The sequence below is a fragment of the Ursus americanus genome, chromosome 18 (assembly GCF_024610735.1).
Source record: "Ursus americanus isolate L20-20 chromosome 18, mUrsAme1.1.p, whole genome shotgun sequence".
Taxonomy (NCBI): domain Eukaryota; kingdom Metazoa; phylum Chordata; class Mammalia; order Carnivora; family Ursidae; genus Ursus; species Ursus americanus.
This window is the reverse complement of record NC_142144.1, coordinates 22,360,667-22,376,850: the sequence shown is the minus strand read 5'-3', so window position 1 is coordinate 22,376,850 and position 16,184 is coordinate 22,360,667. Positions and strand designations below refer to the sequence as shown.

Genomic DNA, 16,184 nt, shown 5'->3' with positions numbered 1-16,184 from the left:
TCGATGCTTAACTGACTGCGCCACCCAGGTGCCCGGGACTCTGGCCTTTTAAACCCATGCTCAAGAAAAAGCAACTTCAGACTGAGGAATGTGCATCTAGAAAAGGGATTTGTGGAAGTCTTGCAGGTAGGGGAGTGACTTGTGCCACGTCTTGCCTCTCAAGGTCTGTGACTCCCCAGCACCCTGGCTCTCCTTTTCTCCCCAGTCAGGGTCCTGTTCTTCAGTGTCTTTCACTGCCCCTCCTCTCTCTTCCCCACCTCTTCTAAACAAGGATTGGAAAAAATCCTTAGAAAGTTTTCAGCTAAGTAAATTGTGCATTTTCAGGACTCATTCTGGACCCTGTCTTCTCTCTACATTCTGTATGGGTCAGCTGGTGTGCCCTCGTCCTTTTCAGCACCTCCACACACTCATGCCACTTAAATACGTGTCCAGCCCAGAGCTTTGGTCTCATTTATCCACTGACCCATTTGATATCTTCATTTGTGTGTCTCACGAACATCCCAAATTCAGGATCCCTCAAACTGAACTTCTAATCTTCTTTCAGTAAATCCTAATGACTCTAACTCCAGAATACATATCCAATGTACCCACTTTTCCCCCATCTCTTTGGCTCCTACTCTTGCTCGAACTAAGAGCATCTTTCCCACTGAACTTGCCTTGGCCATTTTTTCCCTAATGTTGCCTCTTAACGTGACCCTCAACTCATTCTTCAACAACTAGAGTAATCTGGTTAAACTGCAAATTAAATCACTTTAGTCTCCCACGTAAATTTCTTAATGGCTACTATTGTATTCAGAATGAAGTCTAATATTGTACTAGAACCTTGCCCCTGTCTGCCCATGTTAGCCATTAGTGCTGCTCACCCATGTTTTCCATTTCTTCTCCCATTGCAGGCACATGGGGTGATTGCATACCCTTGAAGAGAAGATAGGACCGCAAGACTTGCTTTGGGCAACGAAATGTAAGTAGAAGTGATTTGAAAGCCAGTACGTGACAATTAGCGCACTTCCTTTTGCTGCTACAGTGATTAGGGAAACCAGTGTTGATTCTGTAGGTGCCATGAGACTGAAGTCCCCCGAGCTCCCGGCAGCAGGTGCAGGAGAGCTGCCTGGGAAGTTTGCCCAAATCCACGTGGACTTTTCACGAGTGAAGAAAAGCTCCTGTTGTGAGGTTAGAAGGTTTGTTTGCAGCAAAACGTAGCCTATCCTGACTGATATATTGTAGAAAGAGGGGTTACTTGTGGCAATCCTCTTTAAAACAAAGCAAAGGACAAAGGTTTTTCAGAAAATGTCCTCATTTTTCATTAGGCTAGAAAAAAAAATAACAATGGCTCTTACTGATTATTCACAGAAGGAATTGCAACGAATCCCCAAACTGGAGTGGATTTCTGGGTGATCCAAGAAGCAGGCACATATGTATTTTTGCCAGGTAATGACACACCTAGTTAACAACTCTGGGTATAGATGGGCAAGACTGGATCACCATTGGGGGAAAAAGAGGAAAATACAAGTGAAACTTTACAGAGAGATTATCTGATATGAGGGAAAGGCACCTTCGGTGTGTTTAAGTATCATTACTAAAGTTAAACATTAACCAGGAAAGACCTACTTTCTTCCCATCGCCCAAGCAGTAACACCTGCTTCCCTTTGTCCTAAGTTTAGCATATCCCAGGAAGGATCTGAGTGCTTCAAATTCGGCTGAAAAGGAAGGAGTTTGGGGGGAAAACATATTTTCCAAGCAGGAGCATTTCTTTGTCTCCTGCTCGGGCTCCTCTTATCATACATCTTCAATGACCAGCAGTGTTTAATAAGAACTTAATTAGGAGAGGGAGAGGGTGGGAGAGAAAGGGAGGGGTGGAAAGTGAGAAAACAGATAAATGGGATGGGTGGATGGATGGATGGATGGATGGGAAGAAGGAGGGAAGGGAGGGAGGAAGGAGGGAAGAATAGAGGGAAAAGAGAAGGAAATACACCTGTGATGACATTGGAATGTGCAGTCCCAGTGAGAGGGGAGAGATAGCCACCCTTCCTGAACACCCCTTAAACACACAAAACAGTAGGATTGTTTTTTGGTTTTTTTTTTAACGCACAGTGACCATACTTTGGGAGCCTCAGCTGAAATGATATGGTCACTACCAATGAATGTAGTGACTTCTCAGTGAGCTGGCCTCTAGACACAGTTACCAGAAAAAGGCAATTCTCAGACTTCATCTTCTCCAGATCATGTGAAAAATCATCAGAAGGTATTGAAAACAAGACTGCCCATACCCATTGACTCCAAGGCCCTGCCAAGGCATTTCTTTGGTGTTATGTTTCAAAATTCCCATTTCTAGAGACAGAGAAACTGTCCTACTGGACCTCCCCAAGGAATGGGCATCTAGGGCTCCGTAGCCATGTCTTCGTATGTAAGCAGAGTAGGGTCACAGATCAGACAGCACTCTTTCATCCTGGACTGTGTGCGATCTGGCCTAGGCAAATCTCTTCTTTTTTGAAGGACAAGACCGTGTGTCCACCATGAAGTTCAAAATTCCTATACCTGAGTTAGTCCAGTTCTTGCTCATAGCTAGAGGACCAAGCTGTGGCTCTCCCTCCTGGGTTCTTTGATGAGGTCATCGATGGTTTCAACATTGAGACGTTTGGCTGAGTAGAAAGCTTCAGGCTGGGCCATACAAGCCCAGGTTCCTGGCAGTTTGAGAGATCCTGGGAGTTTTCCTCTGGGGAAATGGATAGTAGGCTGGTTTTCCAGACCTGTGTGGGTTCTTTTTGGAAGGAGGGTGCTGAATGTCCATATTTAAGCCAGATCCCACTGCCTTTGTTTGGGCATTGCCCACTGGACATTCACGCCGGGCTGTTTGTAGGATGGCGGTCCCTTGCTGAGTCATCTGATCGTTTTCAAACAAGCCTGGGTCTCCTTCCTGGGGGAGCCTTTGCTCAGACCCCATGAGCTTGTCCTTGTGTTTTACTGGCAGATTGGTTTCCTGGTGGAAGGTTTGGACACAGCGGTACATCTCCAGGTGCCTGTGCCATGGAGACGCAGGGGCCTGGAGACAGTCTCTGTCAGCCTCCTCCAGCATCCCCTCTGCCTCCGGATCTGCCTCCTCCAGCAACAGCGAATGCCTTCTCTCCTTGTTAATCCAAACCGCACTGAGCATGGGCTCAGCAGGAGCAGGCATGTACCCTCCTGACAAAGCAAGACACAAGCAGGGTCAGCACTGGAACGCACAGGAGCAGCTCTCACTTTGGGGGTCTCAGTACTTTCGAGCTGTAGGAATGCCATCCCCGAATGTCAAGGCAACCAGATAGTCAGTACACACTGCTTGTGTGTTTACACGCATGCACGGATCCCACATGATCCCACTTCATATGCTCACACGTGTACACTCCCTCCCGTGCCCACACATCCACACCCACACAGACTCTAACACATGCACACACGCATATACACTCAGGCACAACTATTCATTCATTCAACAACTATTTACTGAGCACTTATTACGCGCCAGGCATTACTTATTCTGGGTTCCGGGAACACGGCAGTAAACACTGAGACAAAATCCACATCTTCATGGATATGGTCTAGTGGGGTAGAAACACAGCGAGCAAACGAACACATTGTGATAAAATTGCAGGTGGTAACCAATGCTGTGAAGAAAAACTCAAGCAGGACAGAGTTCAGTAACAGACTCCAGGTCTTAGCTGCAGGGAGGGAGTGACCCGAGGTAGAGCTAGGGAACCAACGTTCAGGCTGAAAGAGTGGGACAGAGTCACGTGCACTCACCGGTGGGAAAGATTACTCTTAACTTACGGGGTTTGTGTTCTGGGGTTCCCGTAATGGGTTTACCACCCAAGGTGGAGGAGGGGGGAGCCGTATTTCAAAGCAGCCCCCTTTTGGAGGCCCGGCCGCTCTCCCTCTGCCATCCCACAGACGCTGTTCTGGGAACACACATCCAGGCCGATGTTCCTCTTCTTTCTCAGGGACCTATTTTTACCACCTCGTGGCCCACGACAGCTTATTGTCTGCCCTTGGGGGCCGAGAGGCTTGTGGGCATGACTGAAAGGTGTTCCAAAGAGAGTAGGTCCGTGACCGGCCTGGAGTTGCGTCTGGACCCTCAGTGGAGCTCTCTTGAGCCTTCTGGCATTTGTCACTGCGGGGCCCTGGACGGGAGAGTGCTGGCAGGCGGGGAGAGACGGTGCTGAGCTATGAAGGCCGAGGGAAGCCCCTGAGAGGAACAGGACTGGGGCGGCCATCTCTGCAAGCAAGGGAGGGACTGGAAATGTGTTCCCGGTTCAGGACTACCGGATTTTTCTCAGCCTGACAAACATGGACGCCCTCACAAAAAGTCTAAGTGTCAGGTACTTATTTGAGAACAGAGGAAGAGGGGACGCGATGGGAGAACGTAGGAACCAGGACCCTCTCCAGTGTGTCCAGGTGGACAGGTGGGTCTTGGTTGCAGAGAGAAGCCTCCTCCAGCGGTCAGTCCCAGCCTGGGGTCCACAGAGGACAAGGGAAAGGACGAAGCGGGAGGGACCCCTGGACGCTGACCCCAGAATGGATCCGGCTGAGTGGCTGCCCTCCCCTGGGAGTCAGGTCTTCCCTGACAAAGGCAGTGTCCGACCAGCCCTAACTGGTTACCAGATGCTGGCTAGGGGAGAAGGGCCCTGAGTTACAGAGTGCGGGAGAGAGAGCCAGAGGGGAGGGGTGGGGCAGGGGGTGGTGAGTTCTGTGGGGCATGTCGAGTTGGACTGTCTTTGGGATGTGCCCATGTCGTGGATTTGTGGGTCTGAATTGCGGGTCTGTTAAGCATGGTACTTTCATTTGATAGTGGTTTAATTTAATCAATGTTTGCTGAATGACTGAACAAATAAAACGTTCGAGGATGGACTAGGCCCTTAGGAACATTTCAGTGTATACCCCACAGTGATGGGGGGCTAGTGGGCTGTGCCAGTTCAGTTCAGACAGAGCCCACTGGCTGACAACGGCCCAAGTGATGGGACATGGGCGGCTTCAGCTCAGGGGTACCACTTCTGTCTCAAAAGGCAGCACAGTCCCTGTCCCTGCCAGTGATGTCCCTCTGGCCCCTGATTCCTTCTCAGCTGGGCTGGTACTGGGTAGGCCACTCAATGAGTCCTGAAGTGTACAAATAACCACAGAAAGCCTCAGGCACAGCCTTGACCTTCCCACCTCCCTGACCCATTCATTCCTCTGTTAGAGGGAAGGACCTGGACGAAGCCCAATGCTCCTAATTTCCTCCAGGAATGAAATCTGAGCTCCCAGAGGGAAGAGGCATTCTCCCTTTGAGGCTTCTGTGTCTCGTGCCTCCTTGGAAGTTGTTTGAGACAGTGATAAGCGATCTCCCCGAGCCAGGGTGCCTCCTGAGTCCTCGAGCCCGCGCTTCCTCTGGCCTGTGCCCGGGCTGTTAGCAGCACCACGTCTGCTCTCTCCGGAGCCAGTTTCTCTGCTTTGCAGGAGGTGAGACCCAGCCAGGAAGAGCTCCCATCTCCCCCCACCTGGCCCAGCAGGAGGCTAAGCCACCATCCAGCAGGCAGAACAGTCTGGCAAAGTGAGAACAGAAGGGCAGAGGCCAGGTACAGCAGGCAGCTGGCCAGATGTCCGGCTGAGGCCCCCGGAGGGGAACTGAGCCACGCGGAGCTGCCCAGAGCCGGCCTCCGTGCTCTGGCTCTGGCTCTTCCGGCCTCCCCGCTCTTTCCCACCAGGAGGCCCCACAAAGCCCAGGACTGCCCTGGCCACGGCCCACCACCCATTACACCCACGGCCAGGCCCTCCTCCCTCCACTTTTGCCCCCAGCACCTGCCCGCCCTACCTTTGGGGAGCACCACCAGGTGGGCCTGTGCCCTCTGCTGCCTTCGCAAGCCTTCGTACCGGGCTCGAAGGACCTGGATGCTGAGCGGGGGCTCTTTCCCCGGGGCCTGAGTCCCTGAGCCCTCAGCCATGAAGCAAGAGCCCAGCTGCCAGCAATGCGGCAGGGCAGGGCAGGGCAACCCCTTCATCTGGATCCGGGAGAAAAGCAAACAGTGATGGGCGGGGGTGTGGGAGGGGAGAGAAGGAGCTGGGGAGGGTGAGAGGAGGGGCGTGAGGAGGGCAGGTGGAAAGGTAAGGGGGGGGAAGATAAGGGGGAGGCAAAGGTAAGGGAAACGAAGGAAGGTGGAGGGGAAGGCAAGGCTAAGTGGAGCTCGGGGACGGAGTGAAGCTAAGGGTTAGGGAGAAAGGTGAGGGGAAAACAAGATGGGGGAGTCATGAGCGGGACGGGAAAGGCAGGAGAGGGGAAGCAGGGAGGGGAAGGAAGAGTTAGAGGGAGGAAGAAGATTGGGGAGGAGGAAAAAAGGGGTCCCCAAGAGGGAAGGAGGAACAGAAGAGGAAGGTGGTAGGGCAAAGGGGGCCAACAGGATGACAGAGGAGGGAGGAGACGGGGCAGGTGCAGGCAGGGCGAAGGAGGGACATGAAGGAGGGACCTGGAGCGAGGGACTGAGGGGCATGGGGTGAGGGAGGAGTAGGGGAGAAAGAGGAAGACAAGCAGAGGGGCTCCGAGTCCTTCTGGGTGCCCAGGGAGGCCCTGCACTCCAGGTCCTTCTCTGCTCAATCCCAGTGTTTAGAGTCAAATTCCCAGAGTTCCCGTGCAGTCTCCTGTTTCCTGGCTGAGCCGGAGCTGATGCGGGGCTGTGCCAGGTGCCTGCTCAGCTCACACCTCTTGGACTGAAACCTGGAATCTCACCAGCAAACCTGTCCGTTTGGTTTGCCGTTGAAAAAGGAGCCCTCTCCACAGCCTTGCAAAGCCGGTGTTGGGGGGATGTACACGCTGCAGCCATGCCTGAGGGAACCCCAGCAGGAAAGGTGCCCCCAAATCTCCACTCATCCACCACACACATCCCAGGGGGAAGCCCAGCCCCAAAGCCTGCCCTGGGGACAGAGCCTCTGGCCAGCCCCAGCTCTCTGACATCTGCACCAGGCTCCTCGGTCTCAGCCTTCTCCAGCCAAGCAGGGAGTGGGTGTTTCTCTTACCCACAGCGAGGTGCTCCCTCACCCGCGCTGGCCAGCCCCACCAGCTCTGTATCCCCTTGGAATCCTAGACCCTCTCTCCCCGGCGCCATCTTGGATCTATCCTTGTGCCACTTGGTCAACAAAGTGCCTTTCTACCTTGTCCTAACATGAGGCTTGCAGAGAACCAACTTCCCAGCACACCTACAGAGGCTATGGAAAGAGGGTAGCAGCTGAATTCTAGGAGCCGATCTGGAGCTGAGCTGGATGGGATCTGGCCACTGGGTGTGGGAGGGAGAGATGGATGGTAGATCTCCATTGGGCTGTGTGTTGGTCTTCTGGGGCTGCTGTAACGAAGTGCCACAAATTGGGAAGCTTAAACAACAGAAACGTATTGTCTTAGAATCCTGGAGGTCAGAAGTCCATGAGCAAGGCCTCAGCGAGGTTGGTCTTTTTCTGAGGGCTCTGAGAGAATCTGTTTTAGGCCTTTCCCCTGGCTTCTGTTGGTTTGCTAGCAATCTCTGGTGTTCCTGGGCCTGCAAAAGCATCACTTCTTCTCTGCTTTTATATTCATATAGTGATCTCCCTGTGTGTCTGTCTCTGTCCAGATTTCCCCTTTTTACAAGCACAGCAGTCATGTTGGATTAGGGCCCACTCTAATGACCTCATCTTAATTCAACTAATTACATCTGTAATGACCCTATTTCCAACTACTGTCACATTCTAAGGCACTGGGGTTAGAAACTCCACATATGAATTTGGGAGTACACAATTTAACCCATATCAGGTAGATGAATGATGGTTCCAGTCACAGAGCCAGGCCCAGGAGAGGAGCAGACGAGGTGTGGGAGAGGAGCAGGGGTTTGTTTTAGGTGTTGTGTTGCGGGTGCCTGTGGTCTTTCGGTCATCAGGAGGGAATCAGCCCCTTGGTAGGAATGCAAATGTCCTTGGTGAAAATGATACAGTTGGTTATTGGAAAAGCTGAATCGTGCTGCTATGAAGATTTACATACAGGTTTTTCTTTGAATACTTGTCTACAGTTCTTCTGGTGACTTTTCCTAGGAGCAGAAGTGCTGAGTCATTTGGTCGTTGCCTGTTGTTTTCATTGCAAAACTCCCTTGGCTGTAAGTGTATTGCATTTTGAGGATATTAAAAAATGTTTGCATTGTATGCTTTGGCTTTTCTGTTGAAGCCAAGAGCTCTGCCCTACAGCAGGCTGGCCTTTGCAAGCTGGTGTGTTTGGTGCTTTGGAAAGGGGATCACTATTCATAATTTCTCATCATGCCATGACGAAATAACTCCCTGTCTAAAAACAAGATTTTGAGAGGCCAGGATACCGTCTGACCTTCTTTTCCCAACACTATTATATCAAAAGAATGAAAAGTCCAGGATAAAAATGCATGGAAGTTTTCCCAAATTTACTTTGTTGTGACCTATCAGAATCATTACCTGTGCTATTAGGACTTTATGTAATGACTGTATAATCTCGGTGAGTGGGCTGTAGAGACACTGTGGTGACCAGGTGCCCAGAGTCTCCTGCCAGAACACCTGGGTTCTCATCTTGGCTGTGCCACTTACTGGTTGTGAAACTGTTTTCTTAATCCCCCCATGCCTCAGTTTCCTCATCTGTAAAATGGGCCAACAACAGTTACCATTTACCCATCTGTAAAATGGGTCTAATAATAGCACCTTTATAAGGTATGAAGTCCTTAGAACAGTGCCTGGCATGAGGTCAGCACTATAAGAGCTTGTTGAAGGCAAATTTACAGATCAGTCCAGATAATTACAATACCTTTAATCAAGATAATAAGTTAATAGTACCAGTTCTTCTCAAGAAGGGTCTTGCTGATTTTAGTTTTGACTATCACTCTCTATTAAAGAATATTTCCCACTCTCAATGCCTATCACTCTCTATTAAAGAATATTTCCCACCCCCCCAAACGAAAGCATATAAAAGCTATTGAAGGCACACTCTGCAATAACTACTTAATAATTAATTTCAAACACCTAAAAAGAGATATTACAAAATTTAAGAACAATTTTACTAATGACAAAGCACAATGTACTGTAAGAATAACAGCCTCCTCCTTTTGGTTTTGCAGTAAAGATTCAATTCATTCAACAGGTATTCATTCAACAAGTACTTATTCAGTTACCATAATGTTCCAGACTCACTAACCAATTGATTAGTGCAGAAGAGCAGCTTAAACAGGCATTATCCTCATGGAATTTCCAATGCAGTTGTAAGGAAAGAACTGTATAATTTATGATAGGAACTAGGTGAAGAGAATACAATAAGTAATTTGAATTAAACAATGCATATAGCATTTGGGGGAGTTCCCAACTTTTAGAATGTATGTAATAAATGTTACCTATGATTATTTATTATTCCAATAATGATTGTAATTTATCCAGTTTATTTACCTGTAAAAAAAAAAAAAATCCATCATCTTAAATAAAAGTTGCCTGCCCTCTAGTGGTGACTTTGAGTCATAGCCACGCAAAAAACTGGGAAAAGTTGAGGGGTTTTGGTGTTTCTTCTGTTTAACGAGCTCTGGCTGGTTGGGATGCCCAGCAAGGTATCAGGCCCCATAAACCTATAACTTTCTTCAAAGGGCTTCTTTATGCATGCTCGGTGCTATGCGACCTCACCACCTTCCCTGGGCCCATTTATGACTAGTCAGTGGCCTATACAGTGGCCAGGGGTAGAAGTTCTACTGAACAGGCCTACCCATTCAGGAGGGTGACAGGCCCAGCTAAAGAGCCTTCGAATAGAGCAAGACAGAACCAGTAAGTCCACAGTCAAAGGAAACAGATGGAAAGTGTTTGAACCACTCTGGTGGTAGAACATTAGGGCCAAGAATGCCTGCTACCCACCAGGCAGGGTTGTCTCCCATTCCCCAAATATTTCAGTAGTGGCTCCAGGCAAGTCCAAGTGGGTTTTTTGACTATTGCCTTGTTCTTACCTGCCCTGAATATCTTTACCATAACCCTGCGTTAATCCACCTATTTCCAGTGTCAAAAAGGCCAAGATGCTTTGGATATGCTGTCCCATTTCATCCCTACAAGCCTTCTGAGAAACAGGTATGATTATTCCCATTATAGGAGCTCAGAGAGGTTGTAGGACCTACCCGGGGTGCCACAGCTGATAACTGGCAACACAGAATTTGCACACACTTTATTTTGCTCTAAGAGCTTGAGTTCCTTCCCGTAGCCCATAGTCCATGGTATTGAAACCTGAGTCTAGTGGGGGTATGAGATTAGATAGTCCACCCCTTCTTATTATTAGCAAAACCCGCTTTAAAAAATACCTAGATTAAACAACCTTAATCAGGTTATCAGATAATGTTTTGCATGAGCTTTAAAAATAAGTTAACAACCAGGGGAACACCTGGTAGAGTATGTGACTCGATCTCAGGGCCGTGAGTTCAAGCCCCATGTTGGGCATGGAGCCTCCTTAAAATAAAAAATTTGAAGTAATAATAATAGGAAGTTAATATCCAGGAACAATTTGATCCCTTGTTCCATAATCTGTCCATTTTCCTTTAATCAACACATCCCAAATCTGATCATTGACTGAAAAGTCCCCACATTCTTGGACACTATTTTCTGTTTTATAGTGTCATGGCTGCCGTCCTCAGGTGTTGAAGCTCATTTGGGGGTTCTCGATCCTGAGTGCACATTAAGAATCACTTGAGTAACTTTTTATGGTTTCTATGCCAGAGCTTAACCCACACCCACCAGATCCAACTCACAGAAGGAGGGGGCGAGGCTTTGGTGCTTTAATACTTGCCAGGGCACAACCAAAGCCAAGAACCACTGAACTATTTAAATAGTTACTTATCAAGCTACCTAGCTTTGGAGAAACTTTCTTCTGTTCACAGGCCTGGCAAGTTTCTTTGCAGAGACGCATTTATATGGGAGTGCGGGGTGGGGGAGGTAGAAGAAGGGATCTGCTTCAGGTCTCAGTTTCCCTGCTCTGAGCCCTCTGTCCGATCTCAACACAGGTATGTCCTCTGCACTGCGGCCTGTGAACTTGAGACCTGTGGCAAAGATTTGGGGAAGAAGAGTCTTCCTGCCGGGACTTCCCCACAGCTATCTGACCTGTCAATGTCGCCCTGTCGCGTTACCCGGGCTATGAGCCTCTGCTTAGACCGTGTTGTCCAAGTTGCATGTCTCTGCTGGGCGGTTACAAACAAAACCAGGGCCTCTCTCTAGCGTGTAGACTTGGACACAGACCCAGATGTGTGCACTGAACGCCAAGGCTATTTACTGAAGTCCTACTCCTCTCTGCTTCTGTTTCTACCAAAGATTTCACCTATATCGATGGCTTTTGGAAAATGATTTTGGATCCCTGCGGGTTTTGCGGATGGCCCCTGGGCTTACAGAAATCACGTGAACTAGTCAGGTGAGAGTTGCTCAATTTGGCCGCACTTCCCTGTCAAGTTTTGACATTTGACTCTTTGTGATATTGTATTTCTTTTATTTGTGTCTGATATTTATTTTAATGGGCTATTTTTGTGTTTGGGTGGACTTGGAGAGGTGATAAGCCCAAGAACACAAGGGTTTTTGAGACCCAGAGTCAGGTTAAACATTTGCCGGAAACTTCCATGTCCTGGAATTTCTTTCCTTGCCTCCTGGACTGCTTAGTTCTTTCTCCTCAGAATTTCTGGGTGGAGACAGGCCTAGGTGGCCTCCCCACTTCCTTCAATGGTGACTCACTAAAGAATAAGCCTTTCATGAGTGTCTAGCTCCTCTGGCCCCAAATTTAGCCCAGCCTTCCTGGGAGAGTGGCCATTCCTTTGAATAGTCAAAGGAGAATGAAAGCAGCAATGAAGGGGCACCTGGGTGGCTCAGTTGGTTAAGTGTCTGACTCTTGGTTTCAGGTGAGGTTGTGATCTCATGGGTCATGAGATTAAGTCCTGCATCAGGCTCCCTGCTCAGCATGGAGTCTGCTTGAGATTTCTCCCTCTGCCCCTCCCCCCCACTCATGCACTCTCTCAAACGAATAAATAAATCTTAAAAAAAAAAAAAAGGAAAGCAACGAAAAGGTGATTACAAATAGAAACAATGTGGGTCTTTCGGCAGTTTGTGAACATGGAGGATAGATAACCAAGTATCTAACAGTCCTGACTTCATGCCTATATTCTGCAGACGCGAAGAGACACGGAGTCGGAGATGGAGAAAGATTTTGGTCCATCCAGAAACTGGAATTTGTACTTTGCTTGAAGGCCAATTGACAGAACACCTGAAGACACTCCTGGATCATTTGTTGGTAATAACTACCTCCCCAAAAAGTTGGATTCGCTTAGGGACCCAAGTGGAGAGTGAATCTAAATTAAAGAAATGTGAAGCCATACATAAACATATCAATACAGAAAACTCCCTTGAAATAAAACAACTTAATACATTTGTGACAAAGGTGGCACCATAGAGCAGTGGGGAGGACAGTCAAAGGTGGCACCGTAGAGCAGCGGGGAGGGCAGTAAACAGGGTTCAATAAACAGTATTTAGTCGAATGGACATCCCTGTGGGGAAGATTAATCTTGACTTCTGCCTCCCATCGTACAGAAAACCCAATTCTAGTTGAATTTTAGGTCCAAATTTAAAAAGACAGTAAGTCTTCTAGAACAAATAATAGAATAAGTTTGGGGGGAAGGCAAAGATAATTTAAACAGGACAGGAAAACCACTCATCGTGAAGCATATCATTGATAAAATGGGCTGCATTTAAATGAAGAAATCCTTGGTTTCTTATTGAAGATATTATTAAGAGTAAAAACGCAAGGTGCAGAGTGGATAGAGAAAGACCAGTCGGCAGAGTCCCATCTAGAATATGTAAAGAACTATGAACCACTCAGAAAAAATAGGCACCTAATACAGACATAGTCAAAAGACAGGTACTTCAAAACAGAGGCCAATAAGCATATAGGAAGATGTTCAGCCCCACAATACTGACGTCCATAACTGGGCTTTTTATAATAGATTTTAAAAGGAGTGAAATATTCACATCAACTTTCCTGGTATCTTCTGGTAGTTCAATAATACATGTAATGCCTGCTAGTTGACTTGACACTTGTCCCTGCCATCATCAGATGGAACTGAGTATAAACTTCTTGTTTGAACCTATTATGATCATTTCTTCTACCTACGAAGTCTATTTAAAATGTTTCTTCCTGGATAATAATCCTTCATCTCATTGTTTTATTCTAACACCCAGTCTCAAAATCATTTATACGACTTTGCATTATTTTTTGTAGATATCGTTCAGTCAGCTAAGCAAAGATCGCTCACCCAGGACACACAACGCTTGCCTTAGTGCTGGTGTGCTGTTTGGTTGGTTTTTTTTAGAAGAGCTTCGAGCCAGTACTCTAGGTCAGCATTGACCTGTCTGGTATCATCCATTGGTCACTACCTCTTCTTCTCCCAGTTCCGGCAGTCCTACACGTGTCTCTTTTGATGGGCCAGGGATGTTTCATCTCGCTTACATGGACAATCTAGTTCACAGTCATACATACCAACATTGGCCAAAGAGAATCCCAAAGCCTAGTGGTACGCCGTGGAATGGGGATAATAAAATACTGTTCCTTGAACTGGGAAGGTACAAGCCAGTGTCCCCAGCTTCTTTCTGTGTTTTAAAATGTCAGTTTTATTTTTCAGATATGATGAGGTCAACGGAGCGATGTCTGCCCCTGGAAAGGTAGCCTGTGACTCTCAGCTCTCGTGAGGAGGGGCAGACCATACTGTGCCAGGACCACATGGGGAAGCACCAGGGTCAGGCCGGGCGAGGAAAGGATGAGGGAAACCATCGGCGAGCGCCTTTATTGTGGGTTGCACGGGAAGCAGCAGGAGAGGCAGGGCAAACAGGCTGAGGGTCGGCCAGTTTGAATACTGGCAGTGGGCTCCAGGGCCCAGGAACTGTCCCCAGCTGCCTCGTGCCTGGCTTCCACTCCTGGTGATGTCAGGCCTCGGGTTTGGGGGTTTTAGAATCTGAGCTGTGGGTTCAGCTCGCCTGAGTAGTGAGGGCCCTTCATTCCAACTTTTAGAAACACACCTATGTTTGGTTTTCAGCCAAGAGGAGCAAATGCTGTGCTGGTGGGAGACAGTTGAAGTCACTGGGAAAACTTAGGCTTCCGTCCTTGTGACACATGGTGGGAATTCACACGATGGATTTTAAAAAAAATTTTAGTTTGATTCCAGCGTAGCTAACATACAGTGTTATATTAGTTTTGGGCGTACAATGGAGCAATTCAGCACTTCATACATCACCCACTGCTCATCACAACAAGTGTGCTCCTTAATCCCCATCACTTATTTCTCCCATCCCCCCACCTGCCTCCCCTCCGGTGACCATGAGTGTGTTCTCTAGAGTTAAGAGTCTGTTTCTTGGTTTGTATGTCTCTCTCTTTTTTTCCTTTACTCATTTGTTTCTTAAATTCCACATATGAGTGAAATCATATGGTATGTGTCTTTCTCTGACTTATTTTGCTCAGCATAATACACTCCAGGTCCATCCATCTTGTTGCAAATGGCAAGATTTCATTCTTTTTTTATGGCTGAATAATATTCTGTTGCGTATGTGTGTGTGTGTGTGTATATATGCTTGTATATCAAATCTTCTTTAGCCATTCATCTATTAATAGACACACAATGGATTTTTTGTTGTTGTTGATGATTTTCCACACTATGGATTTTTAACATGATCCTTTTTTTTTTTTTTTTTTTTTGGCTCTGGGTTGGTGAGGACAGGTGGATCGTGGCTCTGAGTGTAAGAGCCTGATGGAGAGGTGGTAAAGTGCACAGGCTCGGGATTGGTTGGTTTGCATATGACAGTCATACAGGTGAGTCCTTTACTAGCACTAGGAATTGGCTGGCCCTGGGCCAGGCAGTCCCATCAGGGTCACTAAGATCCCACATGTTGAGACATCGGAATAAAAAGACATGCTTAATACACTGTATTTGAAAGACTTAGTGTTAAATGAAAGACTATATTTTCTACCATGTTTATCCAGTGGAAAATCATTACCATTAATTTGAAGCACAGTGTGTTTTGCTAGAAAAAATCTCATGCTATCAAAAGGGTTAGAGACATTTTCCAGTATCATTATCCAACAAACATAGTGACACACCAGAGAGTTTGTCCTTTTTGATCAATCTGCTGGTTTTGTGTCTATGATTTTATCCCACAAGGTGCAACCCAGAGTTACATTTGTTACTTCTGAATTATGCATTTGACATGAAGAAATTCCCTTTTCATCTCTGTGTTTTAATTAGTAGCTACAGAATCATTTACCAAATAATATAAAGTTGCAAGGATTTAGTCAGACTTGAAGTTCAAGGTGTAGATTTGATCAGAATAAGTTTCTTTAAAAAAAAAAGAATAAGTTTCTTATTAACTTTCATAAATAATTAAATCTTCACTAATAACTTAGAGTGTCCTATTTCTGAATTTATAAGCTTTATACTCATAAAGTCTGCAACTTTTTATTGCTGCTAGTTTTTAAAATTTCAGCAGCCTTCTTCTTTGAAAATTTTCTGTTTTTCCCTTTCAGTTTTTTCTCTCCTATCATCCTGTCATTATTTCTACTATGACTTGAACTCATGTCAATGATCTAAAGGATTAAAAAATAATGTGTGGTTGTTTCCAAATACTCAAATTTTGAATATATTTTAATCTAAAAATGTAAAATAAAAGTTAAAAAATAAAAAAATTAGAAAATTCTCATGTCTTCAAAAATTAGTTTTCTCCAAATATTCAAAATTGCCAGGGCACCTGGGTGGCATAGTTGGTTAAGTGTCCGACTCATGGTTTCGGCTCAGGTCATGATCTTGGGGTCACGCTCAGCGAGAAATCTGCTTAAGATTCTCTCTCCCTCTTCCTCTGCCCCTCTGCCTCCATGCTTGCAGGCACACCTGCTCTCTCTCTCTCTCTCTCTCTCTCTCTCTCGTAAATTCACTAAATTTAAAATAAATATTCAAAATTGCCTCAAAAATGAAGGGACAAAAATATAAAGAAATTCAAAAAGGCCTACATTTTTACTTAATTTGTGAAAACAAATTGTGTTAAATACTTTTATAAAAAATGAAGCTCCATTCTAGTATTCAGAATAAAGAAATAGAACTCATATCACATTTTCACACATTACATCCAAGCCTGTATGTTTATATACAAATTCAAGAGTAATTCACATT

At 46.6% G+C, this 16,184-nt stretch overlaps 1 protein-coding gene and 1 long non-coding RNA gene across 4 annotated transcripts in view; one reads left to right on the top strand and one right to left on the bottom strand.

Moving 5' to 3' along the window:
• Positions 1-946: 946 nt before the first annotated feature.
• On the bottom strand, positions 947-6,612 carry C18H9orf152 (chromosome 18 C9orf152 homolog). The gene is made up of 2 exons (XM_045814799.2): positions 5,822-6,612; positions 947-3,180 (listed from the first exon to the last, which is right to left on the bottom strand). Exons 1-2 carry the CDS (start codon positions 6,006-6,008, stop codon positions 2,654-2,656), a joined length of 714 nt encoding a protein of 237 aa, XP_045670755.2. The 5' UTR covers positions 6,009-6,612; the 3' UTR covers positions 947-2,653.
• Positions 6,613-10,561: 3,949 nt separating this feature from the next.
• LOC123803386 (uncharacterized) overlaps positions 10,562-16,184 on the top strand; it is a 32,042-nt gene continuing 26,419 nt past the window's right edge. The window contains exons 1-3 of one of the 3 annotated variants that reach the window (XR_015727355.1): positions 10,585-11,000; positions 11,305-11,401; positions 12,148-15,925. This is a non-coding gene — a long non-coding RNA (uncharacterized LOC123803386). Of the gene's footprint in view, positions 11,402-12,147; positions 15,926-16,184 lie in introns of those variants that run through there. The other 2 variants (XR_015727354.1, XR_015727353.1) reach the window with 2 other exon arrangements.

Coding starts and splice junctions, on each gene's coding strand:
- C18H9orf152 (XM_045814799.2), bottom strand. CDS start 6,008: ATGAAGGGGTTGCCCTGCCCTGCCCTGCCGCATTGCTGGCAGCTGGGC. Junction 3,181..5,821: donor CCTGGTGGTGCTCCCCAAAG/GTAGGGCGGGCA, acceptor TTGCTTTGTCAG/GAGGGTACATGCCTGCTCCT.